Source organism: Schistocerca nitens, chromosome 2 (genome assembly GCF_023898315.1).
Source record: "Schistocerca nitens isolate TAMUIC-IGC-003100 chromosome 2, iqSchNite1.1, whole genome shotgun sequence".
Lineage (NCBI taxonomy): Eukaryota > Metazoa > Arthropoda > Insecta > Orthoptera > Acrididae > Schistocerca > Schistocerca nitens.
Window position 1 is genome coordinate 803,255,963 of NC_064615.1, and position 26,232 is coordinate 803,282,194.

The 26,232-nt window shown below is 41.4% G+C and overlaps 1 protein-coding gene across 3 annotated transcripts in view; it reads right to left on the reverse strand.

The window, feature by feature from the left end:
• The window catches only part of LOC126237059 (aurora kinase A-A-like), a 152,638-nt gene that overhangs the window by 23,139 nt on the left and 103,267 nt on the right, over positions 1–26,232 (reverse strand). For all 3 annotated transcript variants that reach the window (XM_049946843.1, XM_049946844.1, XM_049946842.1), the window contains one exon: positions 14,978–15,054. In XM_049946843.1, the coding sequence (XP_049802800.1) occupies positions 14,978–15,054 (77 nt within the window). The remainder of the gene's footprint in view (positions 1–14,977; positions 15,055–26,232) is intronic.

A 26,232-nucleotide genomic window follows, 5' to 3' on the forward strand; every position in this document is an offset into this window, starting at 1 on the left:
TTCTTTCAATTTCTAAAGCAAATAACTTAAACGTATAGTGAAGTGTATTTTATCAATGATAATTAAACGTTCAGGTCGGCTTGGCAATATTTAACCATTTTCTGCTAACAGAGACAGTCTTGTGTTCCATAGCTAACGACGGGAAAGAATTCAGTAACTATTTAAAAAACCACTGCATTTAGAAAATGTGTGCCAAGGCCGAAATACGAAAAAAATTTAATTTATACAATTTTCAACTAAATGTTCTTAATCAGTTAATATGAATTTATCAGCATGAGAGGGTTGACTAAGGTTCACGTAATTTTAAATGTGCTTAATTCTGTCTAAATGAATTTTTATTACCACACGTAAATAAGGGGTTCTACAACAAAGTTCGTACTGAAAGAGCAAATAACAAAAACAATTTAAAGTAACATTTCTCCCCTCCATTTTCATCCACTTTCATTCATTATATATATATATATATATATATATATAATTTTATTTCATTAAAACCGTTAGGGAGTCTTCGTTGCGGCCGCCACACAAGCGTGTGCTTGTGAAAGTGATCGGTAGCATTTACAATGAACCAATGAATCACAAAAAACTGTGTCAGTTACAGCAAGCAGTATTAAATATCTTAACAATAAGTTTCAAATTATTGAGGTGCTGGTAAATGAACAGCGTGAGTGACTAGCATGCACCACACTAGCTTGTGTGTACTGCAAATAGATCACTGTGGCTGAAGTTCTAAATTCAACTACCGACTATTATACACTCAGGCGCCAAAGAAACTGGTATATGCATGCGCATTCAAATACAGAGATATGTGAACAGAAAGAATACGGCGCTGCGGTCGGCAATGCCTATATAATAAAACAGGCGTCTGGCGCAGTTGTTAAATCGATTACTGCTGCTACATAGGCAGGGTATCAAGATTTAAGTGAGTTTGAACGTGGTGCACGAGCGATGGGACGCAGCATCTCCGAGGTAGCGATGAAGTGGGGATTTTTCTATACGACCATTTCACGATTGCATCGTGAATATCAGGAATCCCGTAAAACGTCACATCTCCAACATCGCTGCGGCCGGAAAAAGATCCTGCAAGAGCGGTACCAACGACGACCGAAGGGAATCGCTCAACTTGACAGAAATGAAACCCTTCCGCAAACTGGTGCAGATTTCAATGCTGGGCCATCAACAAGCGTCAGCGTGCGAACCATTCAACGAAACGTAATCGATATGAGCTTTCGGAGCCGAAGGTACTCGTGTACCCTGGATGTCTGCGTGACACAAAGTTTTACGCCTCGCCGGGGCTCGTCAACATCGACATTGGGCTGTTGATGACTGGAAACATGTTGCCTGGTCGGACGAGTCTCGTTTCAAATTGTATCGAGAGGTTGGACGTGTACAGGTATGTAGACAACCTCATGAGGCCATGGACGCTGCATGTCAGCAAGGAACTGTTCAAGCTGGTGGAGTCTCTGTAATGGAGTGGGCGTGTGCAATTGAGTGATACGTCTAGATACGACTCTGACAGGTGTCACATACGTAAGCGTCCTGTCTGATCACCTGCATCCATTGATATCCATTGTGCATTCCGAAGGACTTGGCAATTCCAGCAGGACAATGCGACACCTCACACGTCCAGAAATGCTGGAGTGGCTCCACGAACACTCTTCTGAGTTTAAAAAACTTCCACTGGCCACCAAACTCCCCAGGTACGAACATTATTGTGCATATCTGGGCTGCCTTGCAACGTCCTGTTTAGAAGAGATCTCCACCCCCTCGTATTTTTACGGATTTGTGGACAGCCCCGCAGGATTCATGGTGTCAGTTCCCTCAAGCACTACTTCAGACATTAGTCGAATCCATGCCACGTCGTATTGCGGCACCGCTGCGTGCTCGCGGGACCCCTACACTGTATTAGGCAAGTGTGCCAGTTACTTTGGCTAGCCCATTATGCGTTTATCTCCTGGGCCGCTCACAGTTTATCTCGTCGACATTTGTCCATCAGCACCTTTGCCAACACTAGACTGTTTCAAACGGAAGTTAGAGTGAATCCTTATTCGCAAAGGATAGTTTGTGACAATGATTTGTAGCTTTGACGTCAGGGAGCTTTGTGAGTTTCTTTTATTTGATGTAGCAAAAGGCCATGTGAATTGAAAGTTCTATTGTCTACGCTTGGAAGAGTTAATGTAGGGGGTGTGCTGAAAAGTAATGCCTGGGTAATTTTTATTCTGTTTTCAGTATCTGTTGAAGTATTACATGTCATGCTTATTACTCGGTCGACTTTCCCGCTTCGCTGACGCAAACTGCAACTAGAGAGCTCCGAATTGTAGTGTGTAAGCTGGAGTGTGACGTCACTATGTCGGTGCATGGGAAACAGACCCTCAGAAAACTGAAAGAATGTATTCGGAGAGTTCATGAGGTTGTGACTCCGTCAACAAAGCCAAACGTTCTACTGTGTCGGTACCAACGAACCGGTCTCTTGTTGGGACAGTTGCGTTCGTCGCCAGCGTGACTATATTGATAAATAAATACGCAAACATGAAGAATAAAGAAGCAAAATGTTAATAAAGTTGGTTTCATTTAAAGAGCTTTAGAGTTTTCACATAAAAAAATTCGGAGGCATTACTTCTCAGCACGCCCTCGTAAACTGAACGCTTAAGTTATTTTCGTAATTATTTTGTATCACTTCTCTTCAAGAGACTGATATTTTATGTTGTGAATGTTAGTCAGCGGATTTATGTAGAGTTCATGCTATTTCCATTTCTGGTTGGTGAGAGCTGATCAGTGCCCGCTCCGGTGCTTCTTGTTTTAATGAATAGCTATATACGAATTAATTTCGGCCTCATGGGTGATTTTTACACTGGAATCATAGTAACATTTCCTCACAATCAATTAACAGAGAGACCATCTTAAGCCTATGCCACACTCTGAATATTCTAAAAATAATTTATTGTGAAATTCTCTCTCTGCTACGACAGTAAAGAAGTAATTATCTTCTTTGATTTTTAATTTCGTTAAAGTAAGTTCAGAAAGCTCTAACCACGTACAGCACAAGCTATTGTGTGAGATAGGAGCGATATTTAGTTGAGACCTGTGGAGGCGACCAAAAATATATCAATGCTTCAAGTTTTCTTTCCCTTGTAGATAAACCAGTGGAGATGTGTTATCATAGATGTAGATATATATTTTTTCAGTTAATCATTTATTTAGTTTCGACCTGATATAGATAGCACAGACATATGCTTTCAATTTCTTGACCCTACAAGAAATAAACTATTTATAGTAAAGTATAGCCAAGTATTATGTGCTGCAGATCTTTATTTTTTAAATTCGTCATTCTGATGAACTTTTGCTCTGCCTGCCACAAGATCAACTTAATTAATGACTCAGATAATGAAACATACGTCTTTCATTTGGTGACTTTACACCAGGATTCAAATTAATTAACACTTACGTAATTTTTAAGGTCTTTCAAATAATCTGTTGTTTATTTAATTTTATATCATTTTCAAGCTGCTAGCTTGTATCACAAATTAAGAAGCTGAAGTGGGAAATTGTTCTAAACAATATAATAGTTATAATAATGACTGAAATAAGATACGAGGGGTAGTCGTAAAGTTTAAACTACTAACTAGCAAAAATAATGAAGTTACATAGTTAATTTTTCATTATTTGCAGGAAACCCCCGTGCCACAGTACATACGGCACACAGCTAGAGGCGGCAAAACAAAATGGTGCCACACGTTCATAAATTGGAGTATTTCGCTTTGTGCATTTGGAGGGTAACAACGCTGCTGCAATCCATACTGGTCATACAATTTAGGCTTTCACGGACGGTATTTATAGCCTTGGTGTTTTTAGTAGTATGGGCATTATGTCGTTGTTCAAGCCATGTTTCTGTGCCTTTTCGTCTCCTAATGCTGGCGACATCCCCAGAGGCTATAAAGACTTCGAAGTTTTAACAAGTTTCAATTATTAAAATTGCTAGGCTGTACAAAGAAGCCATGGAAATTCAAAAGCCCGAATACAACTGTAACAAAAGTCTAAAATCACCAATAATCCATGCTGAGTTGGTGGAAGTGAACGGCAACGATGGACCATCTTATGACACAGTGATTACGTGCCCCAGACGCTTCTAGTGTTGCCATGCATATTTGAACGACGAAGAATGAACTGGCAGACAATCTCTCTATGAAGAACTAACAATCGTAAGTAAAGTGATGCTCAACAACCGACCTGTCAGAATTTAGCCGATAAGGGAAAAATAAAACCAGTCATGGATCAGTTTTCAACATCTTCCACATTGTGAAAATGATAAAGGACGCCGTCCGCTGAATTTCAAGAGTGGTCACAGGATAGATTGAAAAAGGCTCTTTATGGACGACGTGACCCACCAACCACTCTGTGGGATCTACGCCGAATCGCCGTTGGGGAGTGGGACAATCTGGACCAACAGTGCCTTGATGAACTTGTGGATAGTATGCTACGACGAATACAGACATGCATCAATGCAAGAGGGCGTGCTACAGGGTATTATAGGTACTGGTGTGTACAGCAATCTGGACCACCACCTCTGAAGGTCTCGCTGTATTGTGGTACAACATACAGTGTGTGGTTTTCATGAGCAATGAAAATGGCGGAAATGATTTTTATGTTGATCTTTGTTCCAATATTCTGTACAGGTTCCGGAACTCTCTGAACCGAGGCGATGGAAAACCTTTTTTTTATGTGTGTTATCAAATCATCAGTTTAACAAGTCTTGGTTACAAAACAATAACACGAATCGTTTACTGAAGAATAGGAAAACTTTTCGAAGCTGGCCTTGGGGAAAATCAGTTAAGATTCCGGAGAAATGTAGGAAAACAGGAGACAATACTGACGCACGACTTCAGGTAACATGGTGTTGAGTGAACACTGGTTAAGGTAATAGAAAACGTATTCTCACATTAAGTTACTTTGAGCTGAAGATACACCGACAGGAATTGTATAATTGTTTCATGACAAACAGAGAAACATATTTGATGCTGCTAATACCCACATCATCTTCGATCAGAAAGCAGCTGTAATCACGAAAGAAGCCGTAACACCATACAAGAGACGAACAGCAATATTGCTACGTATTTCTCTCGTGCTGGAAGGGCTACGGAGACTCCAAATACGCATCTACTCTTATATACACGTATAATAACCGATTCTTCACTCACGTATTTCATATCACTCTGTTCTCGATTTTTTTCCTCCTTTGCTTCTGGAAGAATGTACCTTTTTCATAATAACATGTTTGTCTATGACTGGGTCGACTGATCTACATTGCGTTAAAAGCATAACATACGCAACATATCTCTTTGCCTTAGCGTGAAAGGTTTACTTTCGTATTCTAGAATAAGAATGTCCAACAAATTGTTAGTCATTTGCTTCATGTTGCTCGTTCACATACTGCTGCAAAGATTTCCTCACACCTGATGTTCGCTTCAACAAACTTTGGGTCAAAAAATGGTTCAAATGGCTCTGAGCACTATGGGACTTAACAACTATGGTCATCAGTCCCCTAGAACTTAGAACTACTTAAACCTAACTAACCTAAGGACATCACACAACACCCAACCATCACGAGGCAGAGAAAATCCCTGACCCCGCCGGGAATCGAACCCGGAAACCCGGGCGCGGGAAGCGAGAACGCTACCGCACGACCACGAGATGCGGGCTACAAACTTTGCTAAGGTCCTCTAATTTCTAGCATATGTTTGCAAAACCCTCGTTGTGACCAAATTTCGAGCTTAAAAAATTATTCTGTACATTCAATCTCACCGTACAGGTGATAGGAAACGCTGTGAATGTCTCGCTACTTGCTATGAAGATGTATAATAGACGCCAGCACAAGCCATTACAGAAAACGCGCGTGTGCTTGATGTGCTAAATGGGTTTGAACTTTAGGATGAACTTCTTGTCAGAAATGACAAACACTTAATAATGAGAAAAAACTTAATAACAGTTGTATACAAGGATAATCTGCGAGTGGCACTCTCTAAAAAAGGAAAGTGAGAAACAAAAATTGCTTTGTGAGGCGAAGAAACAGCAGTGGTATATACTGGGGATGGACAATAGTAAGGAAACACTACAAACACAACACTTTTCTATACATAACACGGTGCACGATAATTGTTGGTATTCGAAAAAGCTTCCAGTCGCCTGGGAATGGATAAATACAGGTCCCGTGTCGTCTTCAGGGGAATCGTACACTACTGTTCCTGAAAATTGTGGCAAGTTTAGGCAACGACGATAGGGGTAAATAGCGATCACCCTTCTCTTCAAAACAGAACGCAAAGGCTCGGCAATACTGAGATCTGGTGACTATGGTGACCGGAGGAGACACGGTAATTCATCTTCATACCCACAAAGCTGCTGCTGGACGATGCAATCCGTTTGATCAGTGAGTCTGTCATCTCAGAACACAGCATCACCATTGAGGAACGAACACTGTACCGTAGGATGGACCTGATCAGCCAAAATGTCCACATAAACCTTGGCAATAATGCGACCTTGCACAGTAACCATAGGGCCCATGGAACACCACGATATGCTCGCCCAAATCATCGCAGAACTCTGGCTATCGCCGTGTCTCACTACGGGATCGTGAACTCGGCCAAAAGCTGGAGACAGTGAGAAACAAGACTAGCCTGACGAAATGACTTTCTTCAGTTAGTCCATAGTCCCGTTTTTATGACTTCGGCACCATGTTTCCCTTTATTCCAGCTCGCCCCGCAATTCCATGCTTATGGCGCGCCCTTCATGTAGTCTTGGTGCTGACAGGATTCGCGAATGCAACATTTAGTTCTGCAGTGACTTTTGCAGCTGTCGTCGTTCTATTTTCACCAAAATCCTCTTCAATGACCGTCCGTCACAGCCTCTCGACACACACTGCCATCCGTGTTCCTGCTTAGTGAATGACGTTTCTCTGTTTTCCCTGTATGTGGTGTAAGTGTCCGATATGTTACCTCTTCAACACTTTGGCGACTTTGGTTAAGGATGCACCAACAATTTTCCCATGTTCAGATTCTGTTATCTCCTATATAATGCACTCAAAACTACAAAGAACACTTTTCTGACCACGCCTAACATTGGCAGAACATTGAGAACAACGCACAGGTACCGTTTGTGGTCAAAGAAAGCAGCGCAACCTGCAGCTTTGGCTAACAGCTGCATTTTTGTTCAAGCATGCATTTCTCGCAGTATCCCATATTTTTGTCCAACCCCTCCAGAGTGTGATTTACAGTAGGTTGGAACGTTGCCCATAATTCCTCTACATCGATCATATTGGAACTAAATTATGTCCTTTCATTGAATAAGGAGGTTGCTAATGGACGTCCAGCAAGCAGTTCTGCTTTTTGGACGCATATGTAAGTCACTTGGAGGAAGACTGCCACAATCACATAGAGGTTCACTGACGCCACACCACTAAATTTAATGGCTCTGATTGAAGCATACGGAGCCTCCGTAACACGTGGGCTTAAAGACATCACGCAATTTTTTAAGCTTAATCATTTGTGTATCACTACAAACGTAACCAGAAGTATGAACGTTAATTTCAGTCATACATTTATTTTTTGTGTTCTACTTTTCTGAAATGTTAAAGTGTTTGTAAGGTCCGACAGTCAGAAAATGGGACACACTGTCTGTAACAGTTTACTACAAGTTGTTGATCGCAGTATAAAGTGTATTTTTAGTATTGTATTGTATTGTATTGTACGTGAACCGGGGGCCTAGAAACGACGGAGAGGCTCCGTCCCCGCCGCAGCCGCAGTGGTCCACAATCCCACGACGACTACCGCAGTCCACTTCACCTCTCCACCGCCCCACACCGAATTTCAGGATTATTGTGCGGTTCGGCCCCCAGTAGACCCACCCCTACCCCCGCAGGGAACATCGCACACCAGACGAGTTGCGTGGTAGAGTAATGGTGGTGTCGCGTACGTGGAGAACTTGTTTGCACAACAATCTCCGACATACTCTAGCTGATGCGGAAAAGGGGAACCAGCCCGCATGCGCCGAGTCAGGTAGAAAACCGCCTAAAAACCATCCACAGACTGGCCGGCTCACCGGCCCTCGACACAAGTCCGCTGCGCGGATTCGTGCCGGGGACCAGGCGCTCCTTCCCAATCCGGAAAGCCGTGCGTTAGACCGCATGGCTAACTGGGCGGACTGCATTTTTAGTACAAAACGTCTGGTGACCTACAGGTCAAGTCTGATCGATGCTATTTCAGCTACAGTTATACACAGCAGCAAACACTAAGTATCCATGTAGAGTGTATTGCAGTAACAAGAGACGAAGTAAATCTGACGAGGGAATGAAATGTTCAGCTGTGTAAATTATGTGCTGTAGTTCAAAGTTACTACGAAGTAATTTATAAATGTGTGGACACTGTATTTGGTCTCTAAACTGGATGCTCAACAGATCTCACAGCAAGGGTGAGCACAAGATGCCTCATGCAACTGAATGTTTCTTACCTTAGTTCTAAATTCACAACTCTATCTTCAGTAAACATTGATGAGCTGTGAACACATTCCAATTACGTTGTCTGACAAAGTGAAGCACCCAGAACTAGAAAGGTACTTCACAGGTTGAGTGGATACGTAGTGTGCTTTCAGCAGAACCGAGTCATATTTATAATGAGCTTGGCGGTATTAGCCCACATATCAGTACAATGCTGCACCCCCTGACCTGGACCCATGCACTGATTCGGTTGGAAACGGTAGCATGAAGCCGCGCTGCTCGTAACGTGGCAAATAGACAACAAAATTTGAAATTTAATACACATCCTTCACAAGTAGCGAATATGTGTCCATAAAACCGGCCAGAGACAGCCAAGTATAAAAACACAAACAAGCGCCGCGGACTCACGACAAAAAGAGGTCATGTAGGACTAAATCTAATACTGAATAAGAAACTAGGAAAGTGGGTGAACTGCTATGAACAGCATAGGGAACACATTATTGTAATCACGATAAACACAAAGATAAGATCAGCAGCAGTAGTACAAGTATATTTGCTTACGAATTCCAAGGGAAATGGAGAGATTGAAAGAATCTGTGGTAAAAAACTGAAATATTTGCGCACTGTTGTCGACGTCTTGCCAGAAGACTGGTTTCATCCAGTGCTCCAAACTAGATTACCCTGGGCGAGCCTCTTCTCCTCCAAGTAGCTACTGCAGCCAATATCCACTTGAAGCTGTTTACTGCAGTCAAGGCTTGATCGCCATCTATAAATTTTACGACCTACACATGCCCCCATGACCAAGCGGACCATTCCTTCGTCCATCAGGATGAGTCTTATCAACTCACCCTTCTCAAGCTTTGACACAAGTTTCTTCTCTCCCATTCAGTTCACAGTAACTTCATTAGTTACCCAATGTACCAAACTAATATTCAGCACACCACATTTCAAAACTTTCTTGTGTGAACTATTTATTGCCTGTGTTTCACTTCTGTACAAGGTTAAACTGCAGACAGGCAGCATCAGTAAGTACTAACTTACACACTTACATACATCAAAAAAGTTTTGCATCACCCTGGTTCCCAGATCTCCTGAAGATAGACGTTGACTGTGGATATTGTATCCCAGAGACAGTCCCATTGACGTCACTAAACCCGCCCAAAGATGTAAACAACCATACATGAGCAGCGTCTATTAGACGGAGAGGGAGCGACCGCCGATCAGTTCCAGTCATTCCACCAGGAAGGAGGTACACGGCTCGTGTTGTCTGTAGTTGCCTAGACGGTCAACACCGCGGTTCGATTGCATCAGCATTGTTACTTTGTGCCAAGAAGGGCTCTCAACAAGGGAAGTATCCAGACGTCTCGGAGTGAACCAAAGCGACGTTGTGCGGAGCAGTTTTGTTCAAACCTCCAACTTCAACTTTCAGCTTTTCGCACATCTTATATCGGTGCAAATATCCTCTGCATACACAAAAATATGTCTGCGCAGATGTGATGAGCACATATATTTGTGCAGACAGAATCTTTACGAACTTAAAATTGCAAAGGTGTTTTAATACAATAACAAATTAGCATAAGAGCAGTGTAATACCGAATAACATACAGAGTGAGAATTACACTAACCAGTAATTAATTTCAAAGAGTGAAGCATTGTTCAGGCAGTGAAATTTGCTGGTTCACTGTGAAATCGCTCATTCAATCTGTACAGTGGTTTTTGACGCAGATTTTGTGACTTTTTCGTACATTTCAGTATTTAGATGATTGAACATATTCATAGCCACTGCTGGAAATTTGTCCCATATCATTGGAGAGTCTACAGCTTGGTAAGTCTATGTTTTATTTGTTCCGTCTGTGTAACTGTGGATAACACTCCCGTTGCTGCATGTTTCATGATTTTTCTTCACACGTATGAGAAAGTTGATGACATACTGACAAATAATTTTATCACTTTAACGCGTGTGAAGATGGGTTTGCAATGGTCTACTTTCCTATTTGATGTCATGGGATGAAGAGGAATATTTGGTACCAGTTGTCAACTGTAACCAGCGACAACGTAAATACGTCATAAACATGGCGACTATAAGTCATATCAGTGGAGACCTTTTCAAATGGGCTAACCTGCCGTTAAATCTGACACCACTAACAGCTTTCGTATTGCTGACTTCGTCAACCAAAGGCCAATTCACTCTAGCTGTCACATCAAAATTTCCACAATGCATTTCAAACGGTGACATTCACACAGCATAAATGTACCACCATGTCACGTCAAGGTTTTTCGCAAAGAGTTTTGAGGGTGTCGTCATCTGCTAACACCAGAAGTTAACTTGTTTTCATCAAGCTCTCTGATCTTATAGCAGTGGATTTCATGTTTTTGTGTCTCCTTAATCTTTTGTTTCCGTCATAAATTACAAATGTTCCACGACCACTTGGAGATTTTTTTCCATTGAGTGTGCTTCCACGAGCGAGGTTAGATATCTGAAAGCGAAAAGTTATTTAGGTTTTGCAATAACAGAATAGACCTGACAACTAAACTGTATATAAATAAGAACATAAACAGGGGAAGCAATTTTCGGTAACTAACATTTAAGCAAAAATTTCACCACTAATGAAGGAGAAGAATACAGTTGTTTATAAAACTATTAAACAAGGCGAACAGGGTCTATTTGTTTCCTTATAAATGTAGTTTGAAGTGTTTGTACGTAGGCTATATATTTTTGGTAGCAAATAAATGTCAGTGTTTTGAAATTTTGTTTCACTACTCAGCACTTAACTACACAAAATTGATCAAGAATATATGTCACAAAGTTTGCTTTGGCCTTTAATAAACTTTACTGTTGTTAGCTCCTCAATTCCCATACTATATTCAATCATAGATAGTAACTTGTAACCTCACTTTCATCGTTCAGCACTGGGCTAAGGGAATTCACGTGACGTGACTTGTGAACGACTGTGTTAATAGACCCTAATGTGATGTGAAGTGTCACTATGGTCAGATTGAATTGGCCTAACAACCAAACAAACTAAGCACCAAAAGGTGATGTCATGGCAACCATTAACATTATGTCACTGGTCAAGGCCGGCAACTCATATCAAATATCCCTCTTGCTTAGGGCAATAGCGCACTAGTGCGGCCACAGCCACGACCAACGACTGGCCTGGCCACAGATACTGTGACCGGGACTGCGGCTGGGCGGCACGGTTGGCAGTCGGTTGCCACAGCTCAGTCGCACAATGGAGATTACGGAGATAGAAACGGCTGTGTACCTCTGGCACTGTCAGAGTACTGCTCGAGCTTGAGTACTGCTCGAGCGTTTGGGATCCCTATCAGGTCGGATTGAGGGAGGACACAGAAGCAATTCAGAGGCGGGCTGCTAGAATTGTTACTGGTAGGTTTGATCATCACGCGAGTGTTACGGAAATGCTTCAGGAACTCGGGTGGGAGTCTCTAGAGGATAGGAGGCGTTCTTTTCGTGAATCGCTACTGAGGAAATTTAGACAACCAGCATTTGAGGCTGACTGCAGTACAATTTTACTGCCGCCAACTTACATTTCGCGTAAAGACCACAAAAGATAAGAGATTAGGGCTCGTACAGAGGCATATAGGCAGTCATTTTTCCCTCGTTCTGTCTGGGAGTGGAACAGGGAGAGAAGATGCTAGTTGTGGCACGAGGTACCCTCCGCCAGGCACCGTATGGTGGACTGCGGAGTTTGTATGTAGATGTAGATAAAACGAAGAAGAAAAGATACTGGATACATTCTACGTTGTAATCCCGCTCTACAAACAGAATGTTTGTCAGTTTTTTTGTGAACTTCGTGAACACGAAGATGAATTTTTCAATTTCACTATAATGTCTATAAAAACTTTTGATGAAATGTTAAAGAAAATTGGAGACAGCATAAGAGGTACAGACACAGCAATGCAACGATGCATAGGAAATGAAGAGAAATTGCTAATCACATTACGGAAAGTTTTATTAAAGAAATATTTTAAGAATAATGAAATTGTTAATGTTACATTATGTAGTAAGTAAAATTAACTTGATGATTCACCGAAACAGGTAAGTAGTGGCGATATAAAACGATTATCAATACTGCCGTCATCGATGGTTTCTGATGGAGACTGTGCTGAATTATTATTCTGTGAAGATGAAGAAGAAGAAGAAGAAGAAGAAGAAGAAGAAGGATGATGATGATGATGATGATGTGTGGGATAGGTCTCCTGATAATATCCTGTTCCATCACCAGATAACAATGTAGATAGAGGCTGGTGGTGTGAGAAATATCCAGCTGATGATTGTGGACGGCGAAAAATGTACGCTGGGTAATGTTCACAGGAAGATGTGTTTGACAGTTAGGATGCGGTTAAGCTTCTTCAATAATACTTAAGATTCGTCGTTTTACAGGCAACTTCAAGTATTTTTTTTTTTTTTTTTTTGAAGTCACTGACCAAAGACAAGGAAAAAATCCTCTCTTCATCTATCATCATTCGTGTGTCCAGTTGCTGCGTGGCTTCTGCAGATTTTTGCAGAATATCGATTAGTTGCCTTCCAATTTCGCCTTCTGCTCTCCTTTTCTTACCGAGCTCCCTAGCCTGGTATGGCCCACTTGGAACTTCACTTTCTGCTGTGGCCTTATTCTCAGGTGACACGCTGCTGTGTGTATGCGACAGTGGAGTGGTAATATTTAGAAATGATAGGAGATTAAAATATTGATATGGCAACTTTCTCACAGCTGAAGAACCACTTTTACTAGTTAATCTCCGTTTTTCTCGGGTGTATGAATCTTTAATGTTACGCCATTTCCTCTGTAACGATATACCTGTAAAAATAAAATAATATCTTAGCTACCAATAACGTCTCTTCTTTGTAAAGGGAAGGTACAAGTGGTGATATGTTAGATCGGTTTCCGCGTACCGTATGTAATAGGTGGGATATACGTGAATTTAAAGAAAATGATTAGAACAGTTCTGTTTATTAGATTATCTTAGAAAAATATTTCAACACTTTTTGTTCAGAAAAAGGTTGCCTTAAAACTAACCTATCTCGCAAAAGTGTGAAATAATTTAGTAATTTCTCCCTTTCAGACATCTGGCGACTGGAAATTGGTTCGTTGATTTGCATCATATTTTCGGACTTGGAGTAACAACAATCAGAGAAATTGTAAAGAGAGTATGTTAATCTACCTGGATTATCTTAAAAGATGAATGTTTGTCAGAAGCGAGCAAAAATGACTGGCTGCAAACAGCAAAAGATTTTGAAACTAAGGCCAATTTCCCAAACTGTCTCGGCGCCGTTGATTGAAAGCATGTGCGACTGGTGAAACCAGCAAACATTGATTTCTCTACTGTACTAATGGCTGTTTTTTGATGCAAACCACAAATTTGTTGCCGTAGATGTGGGATCGTATGGTGAATGTGCTGACTCAATGATATTACAACAATCAGTGTTCTATAAGCGAATACTGTCTAATAACTTGGACATTCCGAAAGACAAACACACTTCACACATAAACAAAACGCCAGTGCCTTACGTATTTGTTGCTGATGACGCATTTTCGCAGTCACACAGAACTGTGTCCATACAAAGGTCAGCAACTTGATAAAAAAAAAAAAAAAAAAAAAAAAAAAGTATTCAACTATCATCATTCTCGAGCAAGACGTCTTGTAGAGTGCATGCTCGGGATAAAGGCAAATAAGTGGAAAATGTTTCACAGACCCCTGAATGTGGACGTCGATTTCGCCATTGTTGTTGTTGTGGTCTTCAGTCCCGATACTGGTTTGATGCAGCTCTCAATGCTACTCTATCCTGTGCAAGCTTCATCATCTCCCAGTACCTACTGCAACCTACGTCCTTCTGAATCTGTTCAGTGTATTCATCTCTTGGTCTCCCTCTACGATTTTTACCCTCCAAGCTGCCCTCCAATACTAAATTGGTGATCCCTTGATGCCTCAGAATATGGCCTACCAACAGATCCCTTCTTCTAGTGAAGTTGTGCCACAAATTTCTCTTCTCTCCAATTCTACTCAATACATCCTCGTTAGTTATGCGATCTACCCATCAAATCTTCAGCATTCTTCTGTAGCACCATATTTCGGAAGCTTCTATTCTCTCTTAAAAAAAAAAATAGAATTGGAGCCCCTCCACGCCCACACCGGCATGATGGCCAACTCAATAGATCTACTGCCATCTCTGCTTAAGGGTTAGTATTCACTAAAGTGAGGTGTCGCAAGATGTGGGTACTGCGATGTTTGCGTACGTCTGGTTAAGGTTAACCATTAATACGCGCTCATCTGTAGATAGATTGTGTCGAAGTCGAACGAAGGGTAGCGGTTTGAAGGGCAGAGGAAAAAAGAGTGGCAAGGCAAGAGCCAAGGGAAAAAAAACCTCTGCGATAGTTAGGTCGGGTGGTAAAAGCAGTAGCGGATGTCTTGCTGCCTGCGCTAGGTCGTGCAAGGGTAGGCTTTGTCAGTGGTGGGTATCATGCATGTCGATACCTTTGACGTTGTGCGGCGGTGTTGCTCGGAGGCTGGCGTTGGGTGCCGGTGTAGAGCTCTTGTTCAGCATCAGCAACCTGCAACAGTTAGGTTTATTATCGTTCTTGTGTCCGATAGGTCATATATCGGACGCACAGTGTAAGGTAATGTTGGCGGTTTGTTTGTGCGTCAGTGGGCGAGCTCGTTGGTGTCCCTGCTGTGGCCTGTTGGTCGGCTCTAATAGCAGCTGGTAATCACCAGTCAGTGTTGCTGATATGCAGGGGCTTGCCGACGTTTGTCGCTTGTTTGTGTATGTTAGTTTACTATAGGTGGCTATGCCCTAGCTAGTAGTGTCTTTGGCCCCTTGTGCTTCCACCTATGGTTGTGATCGGAGTGAGGATGAAAGGATTGTTCGAGTGTCTCGAGTTCCTGTATAGTAGTGTGCGTGTTTTTTGAATACTTCCTTGAGGGTATCAAGGCGGTATTCGTGGTGAATATCCACGGTGCGTGTGTAGAGTGGAGCGTTGCTAATGATTCGTAGCACTTTGTTCTGTATGGTCTGCAAGCGGCGCAGTAGTATAGGAGCTGCATATCCCCAGACGGGAGCTGTGTACGCCATCAGAGGTCTAATCAGTGTCATGTATATGGATCTCGACACCCTCCTATTCAGTGTGCTTTCCCTGTTGAATATTGGGTAGAGCTGTTTGAGCCTCGCGTACTCGATGTGGTCTCCCCCTTGTAAGTTTCCGGTCCAGCCAGACACCTAGGAATCTGACTTTCTCTCGGAAACGTATTGGGCGTGTATTTAGTGTTATCGGTCTACAGTGTTGATGTTTGCGCAGTAGTTTCGGTCTACGCGTGAACAGAACAGCTTAGCAGTTGTCGACGTTTACTTTAATACGCCATCGCTCCAACCAAGTCTCAGCTGTTCTGAGTGCTGTCTGTATTCGTGAATTGATGTTAGACGGTTTCCAATCTTGCGCAAGGATGGCGGTGTCATCCGCGTAGATGGCTAACGTCGTGTTTTGTGTTGCTGGGAAGTCGTTAATGTACAGGTTAAACAAGATGGGCCCTAGGATGCTTCCTTGGGGTACTCCAGCTTGAATACCATGTGTTGATTGTTTGTCCTGCACGTAAGTGTTGAAACATCTGTTCGTGAGATGTGCGTGGATGAGACGTACGAGTCCGTTCGGGAAACCAGCTTCGCTTAGTTTGCGTATGAGTCCGTTGTGCCAAAGACGGTCGAAAGCCTTTTCGATGTCCAGGAACACGGCCCCTGTGGCTTTGTTCATGTTGTAGCCGTGTGTTATATGTTCGACTACGCGGAGGAGTAGTTGTGTTGTCGAGTGATGATTCCTAAAGCCGAATTGCTCCGGCCTTAGGGTGTGCTTCTGTTCTCTTCTTGTCTAAACTATTTATCGTCCACGTTTCACTTCCATACATGGCTACACTCCAAACAAATACTTTCAGAAACGACTTCCTGACACTTAAATCTATACTCGATGTTAACAAATTTCTCTTCTTCAGAAACGCTTTCCTTGCCTTTGACAGTCTACATTTTACATCCTCTCTACTTCGACCACCATCAGTTATTTTGCTCCCCAAATAGCAAAACTCATTTACTACTTTAAACCTCTCGTTTCCCAATCTAATTCCCTCAGCACCACACGATTTAATTCGACAACATGCCATTATCCTCATTTTGCTTCTGTTGATGTTCATCTTATATCCTCCTTTCAAGACACTGTCCATTCCGTTAAGCTGCTCTTCCAGGTCCTTTGCTGTCTCTGACAGAATTACAATGTCATCGGCGAACCTCAAAGTTTTTATTTCTTCTCCATGGATTTTAATTCCTACTCCAAATTTTTCTTTTGTTTCCTTTACAGATTGCTCAATATACAGATTGAATAACATCGGGGATAGGCTACAACCCTGTCTCACTCACTTCCCAACCACTGCTTCCCTTTCATGTCCCTCGACTCTTTTAACTACCATCTGGTTTCTGTACAAATTGTAAATAGCCTTTCGCTCTCTGTATTTTACCCCTGCCACCTTCAGAATTTGAAAGAGAGTATTCCAGTCAACATTGTCAAAAGCTTTCTCAAAGTCTACAAATGCTTTAAACTTAGGTTTCCCTTTCCTTAATCTATTGTCTAAGATAAGTCATAGGGTCAGTATTGCCTCACGTGTTCCTATATTTCTACGGAATCCAAACTGATTTTCCCCGAGGTCGGCTTCTACCAGTTTTTCCATTTGTCTGTAAAGAATTCGTGTTAGTATTTTGCAGCCTTGGCTTATTAAACTGATGGTTCGGTAATTTTCACATCTGTCAACACCTACTTTCTTTGGGATTGGAATTATTATATTGTTCTTGAAGTCTGGCGGTATTTCGCCTGTCTCATACATCTTCCTCACTAGATGGTAGAGTTTTGTTAGGCCTGGCTCTCCCAAGGCTGTCAGTAGTTCCAATGGAATGTTGTCTACCCCCGGGGCCTTGTTTCGACTCAGGTCTTTCAGTGCTCTGTCAAACTCTTCACGCAGTATCATATCTCCTATTTCATCTTCACCTACATTCCCTTCAATTTCTATAATATTGTCCTTAAGAACATCGCCCTTGTATAGACCCACTATATATTCCTTCCACCTTTTTGCTTTCCCTTCTTTGCTTAGAATTGGGTTTCCATCTGAGCTCTTGATATTCATACAAGTGATTCTCTTTTCTCCAAAGGTCTCTTTAATTTTCCTGTAGGCAGTATCTATCTTACCTCTCGTGAGATAAGCCTCCACATCCTTACATTTGTCCTCTAGCCATCCCTGCTTAACCATTTTGCACTTCCGGTCGATCTCATTTTTGAGACGTTTGTATTTCTTTTTGCCTGTTACTGTATTTTTATATTTTCTCCTTTCATCAATTAAATTCAATCTCTCTTCTGTTACCCAAGGATTTCTATTAGCCCTCGTCTTTTTAGCTACTTGATCCTCTGCTACCTTCACTATTTCATCTCTCAAAGCTACCCATTCTTCTTCTACTGTATTTCTTTCCCCCATTCTTGTCAATCGTTCCCTAATGCTCTCCCTGAAGCTCTCTACAGCCTCTGGACCTTTCAGTTTATCCAGGTCCCATCTCCACAAATTCCCACATTTTTGCAGTTTCTTCATTTTAATCTACAGTTCATAACCAATTGATTGTGGTCAGAGTCGACATCTGCTCCTGGAAATGTCTTACAATTTAAAACCTGGTTTCTGAATCTCTGTCTTACCATTATATAATCTGATACCTTCTAGTACCTCCAGGATTCTTCCATGTATATAACCTTTTATGGTTCTTGAACCAAGTGTTAGCTATGATTAAGTTATGCTCTGTGCAAAATTCTACCAGGCGGCTTCCTCTTTCATCTCTTACCCCCATTTCATATTCACCTACTACGTTTCCTTCTCTTCCTTTTCCTACTCTCGAGTTCCAATCACCTATGACAATTTTTCGTCTCCATTCACTATTTGAATAATTTCTTTTATCTCATCATATATTTCATCAATCTCTTCGTCATCTGCGGAGCTAGTTGTCATATAAACTTGTACTACTGTGGTAGGTGCGGGCTTCGTGTCTATCTTGGCCACAATAATGCGTTCACTATGCTGTTTGTAGTAGCTCACCCGCATTCCTATTCATTATTAAACCTACTCCTGCATTACCCCTATTTGATTTTGTGTTTATAACCCTGTATTCACCTGACCAAAAGTCTTGTTCCTCCTGCCACCGAACTTCACTAATTCCCACTATATCTAACTTTAACCTACCCATTTCCTTTTTTAAATTTTCTAACCATCCTGCCCGATTAAGGGATCTGACATTCCACGCTCCGATCCGTAGAATGCCCGTTTTCTTTCTCCTGATAACGTCCTCCTGAGTAGTCCCCGCCCGGAGATCCGAATGGGGGACTATTTTACCTCTGGAATATTTTACCCAAGAGGACGCCATCATCATTTAACCATAAAGTAAAGCTACATGCCCTCGGGAAAAATTACGGCTGTAGTTCCCCCTTGCTTTCAGCCGTTCGCAGTACCAGCACAGCAAGGCCGTTTTGGTTAGTGTTACAAGGCCAGATCAGTCAAATCTTCCAGACTGTTGCCCCTGCAACAACTGAAAAGGCTGCTGCCCCTCTTTAGGAACCACACGTTTGTCTTGCCTCTCAACAGATGCCCCTCCGTTGTGGTTGCACCTACGGTACGGCTATCTGTATCGCTGAGGCACGCAATCCTCCCCACCAACGACAAGGTCCATGGTTCATGGAGGGGGATTTCGCCATAGACATTGTTAGGGCATGTTGTGTTCTACACAACTGTGTATGAAAGAGTGATGGTGTTCAATATTTAGATACACTGTAAGGATATCCTTCAGTTCATGAGGATATTCGTCAATGAGTATATAGGCGTTTTTCCAGTTCACACTACAAAAACGTTTTTGCCGATTACTTTGTACATGAAGGCCATGGCAATTGGATTACATTCACCTGACGTCTGAATTATATGTCCAAGTTGTGTTAATAAAAGTAAATAAAAGTAATAAAACTTACACAGCTTGTTTATTTCCCTGTGGTGTTGCACATTCTCTGCCCCCGAACATCACAGTCACTTCCTCCCACATTCTGTTTTTCTCATTTTTGTCAGCATATTCTTCAGGTGACAAGTCCCACAAACCAGGCCTCCACCTAATGTCTATAATAAATTTCTCCGTATCAAAGTCCATGATGACAGACAGATCCTTCTGCCAGACATGCAGCAGCAGCAAACAAATAACAAAATGTAAAATATCTCCAAAGCTGGAACGGCATTGATGCTGGCCGCACACTGGCAGTGCAACGTGCGCACTGCCCCATTCAGCTGCGTGTAACTTTGGTTGCAGCGGCGCGCTGACCGGAGGCTGGTCGCGTGACAAAGTGCTGGCCGTGGCCCTATTGGTGCACTATAGCCTATAAGGCTCCTTTTCCTTCCTTCCTTTCTTTCTTTTTGAGTGATAATACTTCCTTGCGGTGACCCCATAGGCCACAGCCATAGCTGATATGACTGCGAAAGGGTGAAAAAATTTGCAGGTTATGATCAGTTATCACGTTTCAGTTTTCTCAGGAACTACATGGCTTGTGACAGTCTGTTACACACATGTGAACTGTATTGCAGCAGTCACAACTCGAGGTCAAGGTTTTTATTGGACATGGAGCTGAGTAGGTGAGGTGGTGGTGCCACAGGTGCAGGGGGCTGAGCTCAGGAGCTGGTTAGAGTGGCTGTCATATGCCCGAAACATATTTGTTACTCATGATTTTACAGTAAGGATTGTTTTCTATGGCACAGCGGAAGGAGCACTGAACTGCACACTCGAGTATAATAAGAAATATGGATGCAGCACACTGTTGTTACAAAGGTCAGGAACTAGCTTTGATTTGCAGGTAGCTAGATTAGGAATCTAGACTGGTCGTCATGCTGTCCAGATCATGCTTTCGTGCGGCCCGCGATCCTCCTCGGCTTCGCACGGGTAGCATTAATTATCTACTTGTCTGGCGTAGCGGTGTTTTGTTTACGGAAACTGCGTAGAATTGTGATTAAAGTCGGCGAAAACCATCCACCACTTTCATTTAACGTGCCACTTGCCGGTGTTCCGCAGCGCTGAAGGCGTGAGCGGCCTGCAAGCCAACAATGTGAGCCTTGCATAAACGCACCGCGTGCCCACGGCCGCTCGCTTGTCGGCGGCGGGCTTGATATAATTATTAGTGGAATAAATGTATGATGTACCCTCAAGAACAGTGACTAAGAGGAAAATATGTGAAGAGAAAAGAAGTTTTCAAGATTAATGGGAAGAAGAGTTTTGCTTCATAAGTGGACACAAAGAAGGTACACTACACAAGTAAGCACAATTCATTTACAGTAGCTTTTCCTTTGAATTCAAACGAGAGAAAGGAAAAAATTGCTCATCTGAAATCTGCCATTCGTCGTCAACAAAATGTTGTCAGCAGCGGTTGGGCAAAGTTAGGCTGTCACAAGAGCATCATACCAAGTATGTAATATTCTGGCAAAAAATATGAAAGCTTTCACTGATGCTGAATTAGTGAAGCCAACGTAAAATTGTTTCTGGAATTTTGTTTCAAAATTTCTCCAACAGTAAACAAATATCAGCTGAAATAAATAAGTTCACACTTTCAGAATCTACCTGTCTATGTCGTATGGAATATATTTCAAAATATATGTTTGAGGCAGTAATTAATAAAGTCAAACTATGCAAATACTTCAGTCTTGCATGTGATTCCAGTACAGATTTAGCTTCGATGGCTCAGTTTTCATTTTTTGTGCATTACTGCACAAATGATGGGACAATAGAGGAAGCTTTTTTAGCAATTATACCATGAAAGGTCACACAAAAGGATGCGATTTTGTGGATGCAATTCAAGAATTTGTAAACAAAATGACTTACCTATGAGCAAATTAATATCAGTATGTTCAGATGGTTGTCCGTCAATGATGGGCGTCAACAATGGTTTGATAGCACTGATTAAGAAGGAATGGAATTTGCCATATTTACTCTCCATTCACTGCTTACTGCATCAATTAAGTTTGGCATGTCAAATTTCAAATACCAAATTGAAGAATGCTATGCAAACGATTATAAGCGTTATAAATTTCATTCGTGCCCGTGAACTTAATCACCGAAAATTTAAAGAACTTCTGCATGAACTGAAAGCTTGTTACAGTGATGTTCTCCTACATACTGCTGTCAGATGGCTAATCAAAGGAAAGGTGCTGGAACGATTTGTCAATTTGAAATCTGAGATTATTTTATTCTTACAACAAAGTGGCAAAAATTATCCTGAACTTGATGATGATGATTAGTGGATACTTGGATATTACACAAAAATTCAACACACTTAACTTGGAATTACAAGGACCAAACAAGATAATTGGGCAAATGACATAGCCAAAAAAGTTCAACATCACAAGTCACATTAATGAAAAATTATATATTTGTATTTACGTTTGTTTTGCAACTATAATGAATAAAAACCAGATTCAATAAGAGACCTGTAGCTTTCTTATATAGCCTGTTGCATATGCAGTGCATCTGTCCTTTTCTTATTTTTTTTAAATTTCTTATTTATTTCTACATTTTTTAAAGTTTGAGATTAATGCAATTCTAATAAATCATTTGCGGCCATTTCAATAATGTAATATAATATTTTAATAATACATCTATCTCACCTTGCATGAAAGTTCTTTAAAATAAATTTCAGTAACAAGATACACTGATCCCAGATTTGTTTTTGGTAGTGGCTCAAAATTACTAGTGATCCCTTGCTTCCCTTCACCCTTCATATGCTCCTGCATAGCTACATGAATACTTTAAGATTATGCAAGTCATGTGAATTTTATTTTCACAGAGATAATTAAACTGGAATGAATTAGTCAGATGCACAGTATGCTTTTTTCCAGTCTCAGCAGCATTTTATGCAGTTTTCTCGTAAACATTGTGACAGTCATTCTGTGAGTCTGTGAATGGCACATGTCGTCATTGACTCATGCTACCACGATTTTTCCAGTCGTTCTAAACACTCGACTCCTGTGAAGACTGCTAAAAATGTAATTGTTGAGAACGTGACACAACTACTCGTCTGTCTCCTACGAATCTATCCCTCATAATCTAATAGTTGTCAAACCGGCGGACGGGTATTTAAAAATCTTTTTCCCTGTATTGCAGAATTTCAGTGTCATAAACATGGCTTACTGTTGTCAGCAACTGCACAGCAATTTTATTTGGCGAAGGAGTCACAAACATCTAACAGTTGCAAGTGGTTTGTGTCCGAAAGTACTATTTCATTTTAACAATTGCTAATGTTTACAGTTTCTGAAGAACGATAAATGATACATATCCAAATCCGGTAAAGAATAAATGTTTTGCAACTGTCGGCTGTACCTGTCTCCTTCGTCAAATGAAAAATATACTGGAAGCATTGTAAGTAGGAGCGCGTTAAGTTGTTCTATCACCTTTGCAGGTGCCACCTGGTACACGGGCAGATAGATTTGTCATTGCGGTGGGAGGGGACATAATAATGGAAATGTTTTCTTGTTTGTTTCTGAGTGCTGACAACAAATGGGTGCGTGTGTCTTGTACCAATTATCTGCTATTGTATCAATCTTAAATGAAAGTGCGTTGGATTCATGAATACACATTATAGAGACAGTCATATGCAGTACATATTTGTCAAAAGAAATAATTAGTCATTAGCTCTTAAAAGTGTGTGCACGAAACAAAGCAGAACATTATACACAAGTTTACTTTCGAAATACTGCATTGGACAGATGACAACCATTTGTGGGTTCACAATACTCGAGGTGTTCCAGCCAGTTTCCAAACATGGCTTTGGTAACTGCTGGTGGAATTCTCAAAATTTCATCGTGAATTTGATTTTTTTAACTGTTGCAATCTTTGGGCATGTTTTCATAATACACAATGAGGGCTTCCCTGAAAATTGCTATGCACAAGTCAACGTTCTAAGGAGTTCAGATGGTTTTTGAAGGGCCAGTTGAATTTCGTTTCGATGCACTAGCAGTTGCACAAAAGTTTCTCACCTAATTCAGTATTGTTCCATGACAGGAATTGGATATCGCAGCTAATCTTGAAATGCTTTTGAAAGGCACGCTGCATGCACACAACACATTTTCCGTAGTGAAAACAGCACTCCATCACAATGTTGTTTTGACCAGTACAATATGATTACTGTCCCGTATGTGGGATGAAACCTGATACTCTGCACTAGTAATAAATAGTGCCACCATCATTGTATCTTGTTTTTAGCATGCATTGTTCAGATTTGAAATTGCCAAAATATTGTGAAACATGCCATATTACAGCAGTGGTGTTGTCATATGCTACAGAGTATCCAGATTGTGCCAAGCTCTCATGATCTGTCTTTACAAAAAAAAGTTTTAGAAACTTTAGATGTAGAGGATAAAATATGTCAAGGGAAAAGAAGGGCAACTTATGAAATAAATGAAACTAGTATTTTAGCAGGAATAACACACAATGCAAAGTACATGCGAGATAAACGAAACAAGTGTTTTGTGTACATTACAATCCATTGCATCATCCTCTTCACATTTCACTGAACGTACAGCTTCATAGCAATGATTTCCAAAATTCGTTATGGTTCTTTGAATGTTATCCTTGAAAAGCGCAAACTGTTGAGGCATATCTATGCGCAATTTTGTTTAAGGGAGAATCATTTAAAAACCATGGGCAAGTCAATTTTTACAATATGTAATAAGCGTCAGTTGAAAATCCACGACGACTCAAAGTAGTGGATGAAAACAACGCTCTTGGTCTGTCAAGGCTTGGTGCGTGTTTTTCAAGACCCGCATCATTGGTCCCCGTTTCACTGATAGGAATCTAAATACAATCAAGTATTTTGAGTTCCTAAGATATGTTCCTTCTGTTCCACACACGTAATAACAGACTCTCAAGATACCATCTAGGGAGGAATGGAATGGTTGTTCTGGAAATGCAAAATGGTCTGAACACTCACCAAACTGGACAATCCTATACTTTTATCTGTGGCGAAAATTAAACAAGAGGTGTATGAGAAAACAATGACAACTCCTTAACGCATGAAATGCCTTGTAACAAAGGCCTACGCTGCCGTTTATGCCAGATAAAATTCAACATGCAGTATTGTTATCCAGAATCACTCTATAGCCTGGGGCAATGCTCAAGATCAACATTTTGAGTACTTTGTATGGCAGTTTTGATGATAAACACATGAACTGTACCTGAGTTACGTGTTTGCTTACATTTGTTATGGTAGTGCACATGTTTGTGGAACCTCTTCTCCTAACAGAGGGACAGTGGTATGTGGCACTATTACCTTGGTACTACAAGGTGGCACACGAAATGTGTTACCATTATGTTTTTGAATATAAACTTTATTGTCAATACAATCTGAAAGGAACATATACTACAATGAAGAGCCGTCCATGGAGATCTATTCTAACTCAGCACATGCTCAATATGTCCACATTTCATTTCCTAACTTCCTTCAAACGAACACTGAAGTTAGTGATTACCCTACAACACATGTCTTCCGTAATTTCACTACAAGCTTGAAGAATAAGTCTTCTGAGCTCCATTAAATCACATGGACGTTTCGGGAAATTTTTTTCCTTTAGGTACCCCCAAAGAAAAAAAGTCACATGGATTGAGGTCTGGACTATTGGGGGCCCAATTTTGTCCGTCATTGCAGCAACCTGGAAACCTGAGTGAAATGATCCGCATGGCGAAATGCTCGTGTAAAAAATCCAACACAGTGTGTGCAGTATGTGGCCGTGCTCCATCTCGCATGAACCAATGCGTGTTGAAGGGAAAGGCAGTAGCAAGAAGCTGTGGAATGAAGCTATTGCGAAGCATGCTCAAATAACGCTGTTCACAGTGTCTTCAAAGAAAAAGGGTCCAGTAAGTCCATGACTGGAAACTGCTGCCCATGCTGTAATCCTCCAAGCATAATGTTGTTGTTCATGAAGCACTTGTGGGTTTTCAGTGGCCCAAAAGCGTACATTTTGTTTGTTAACCACACCATCTAAATGAAAATGCGCCTCGTCTGAAAACCAAACGTTGTTGAGAGTTTCTTCCCTATCGTCCGCCCACTGAGCAAACAGTAGTCTCTGCTGCTTGTGTTCTTCATTGAGCTTCTGTGCACAGGTCATCTTGTATGGGTACATATGGAGGTCACTTTTAAGAATGCGTTGAATGGAGTGTCTGGATATTCCCACTTGCTCTGCTGCCTTTCTACATGATTTCCCAGGACTTCTCTGTACAGAAACTCTTACCACTTCAATATACTCTGGCGAACAAACAGGCTTAAGCCGAGGTTGCTTCACTTCCAATACTGTTCCTTCCTGTACAAATTTATCGTACAACCTGTGGATGGTCTTCTTGCAAGGGACCCATCGTGTGTTAAACTGTTGTCGAAAATTCCTCTGAGTCACAACAAGGCTTTTCGTTTCATGAAAAAGTAACACAATTGCCGATCCTTGATGTGTCGTCAGTCTTCCATTGTCAGCCACTGCTGCTTACTAGTCTCCTAGCGGCAGTATCGTGAATTACACGTCATTTCGTAACTCATTTGTTTTTCCAAGCTCTGCTGGTACTGCTGTAGAGATCCCAGCGGGATATGTAATGTGCGTCATAAACTGTGAAAGAAACAATTGGTAACACATTTGGTGCGCCACCCTGTATTTGACGA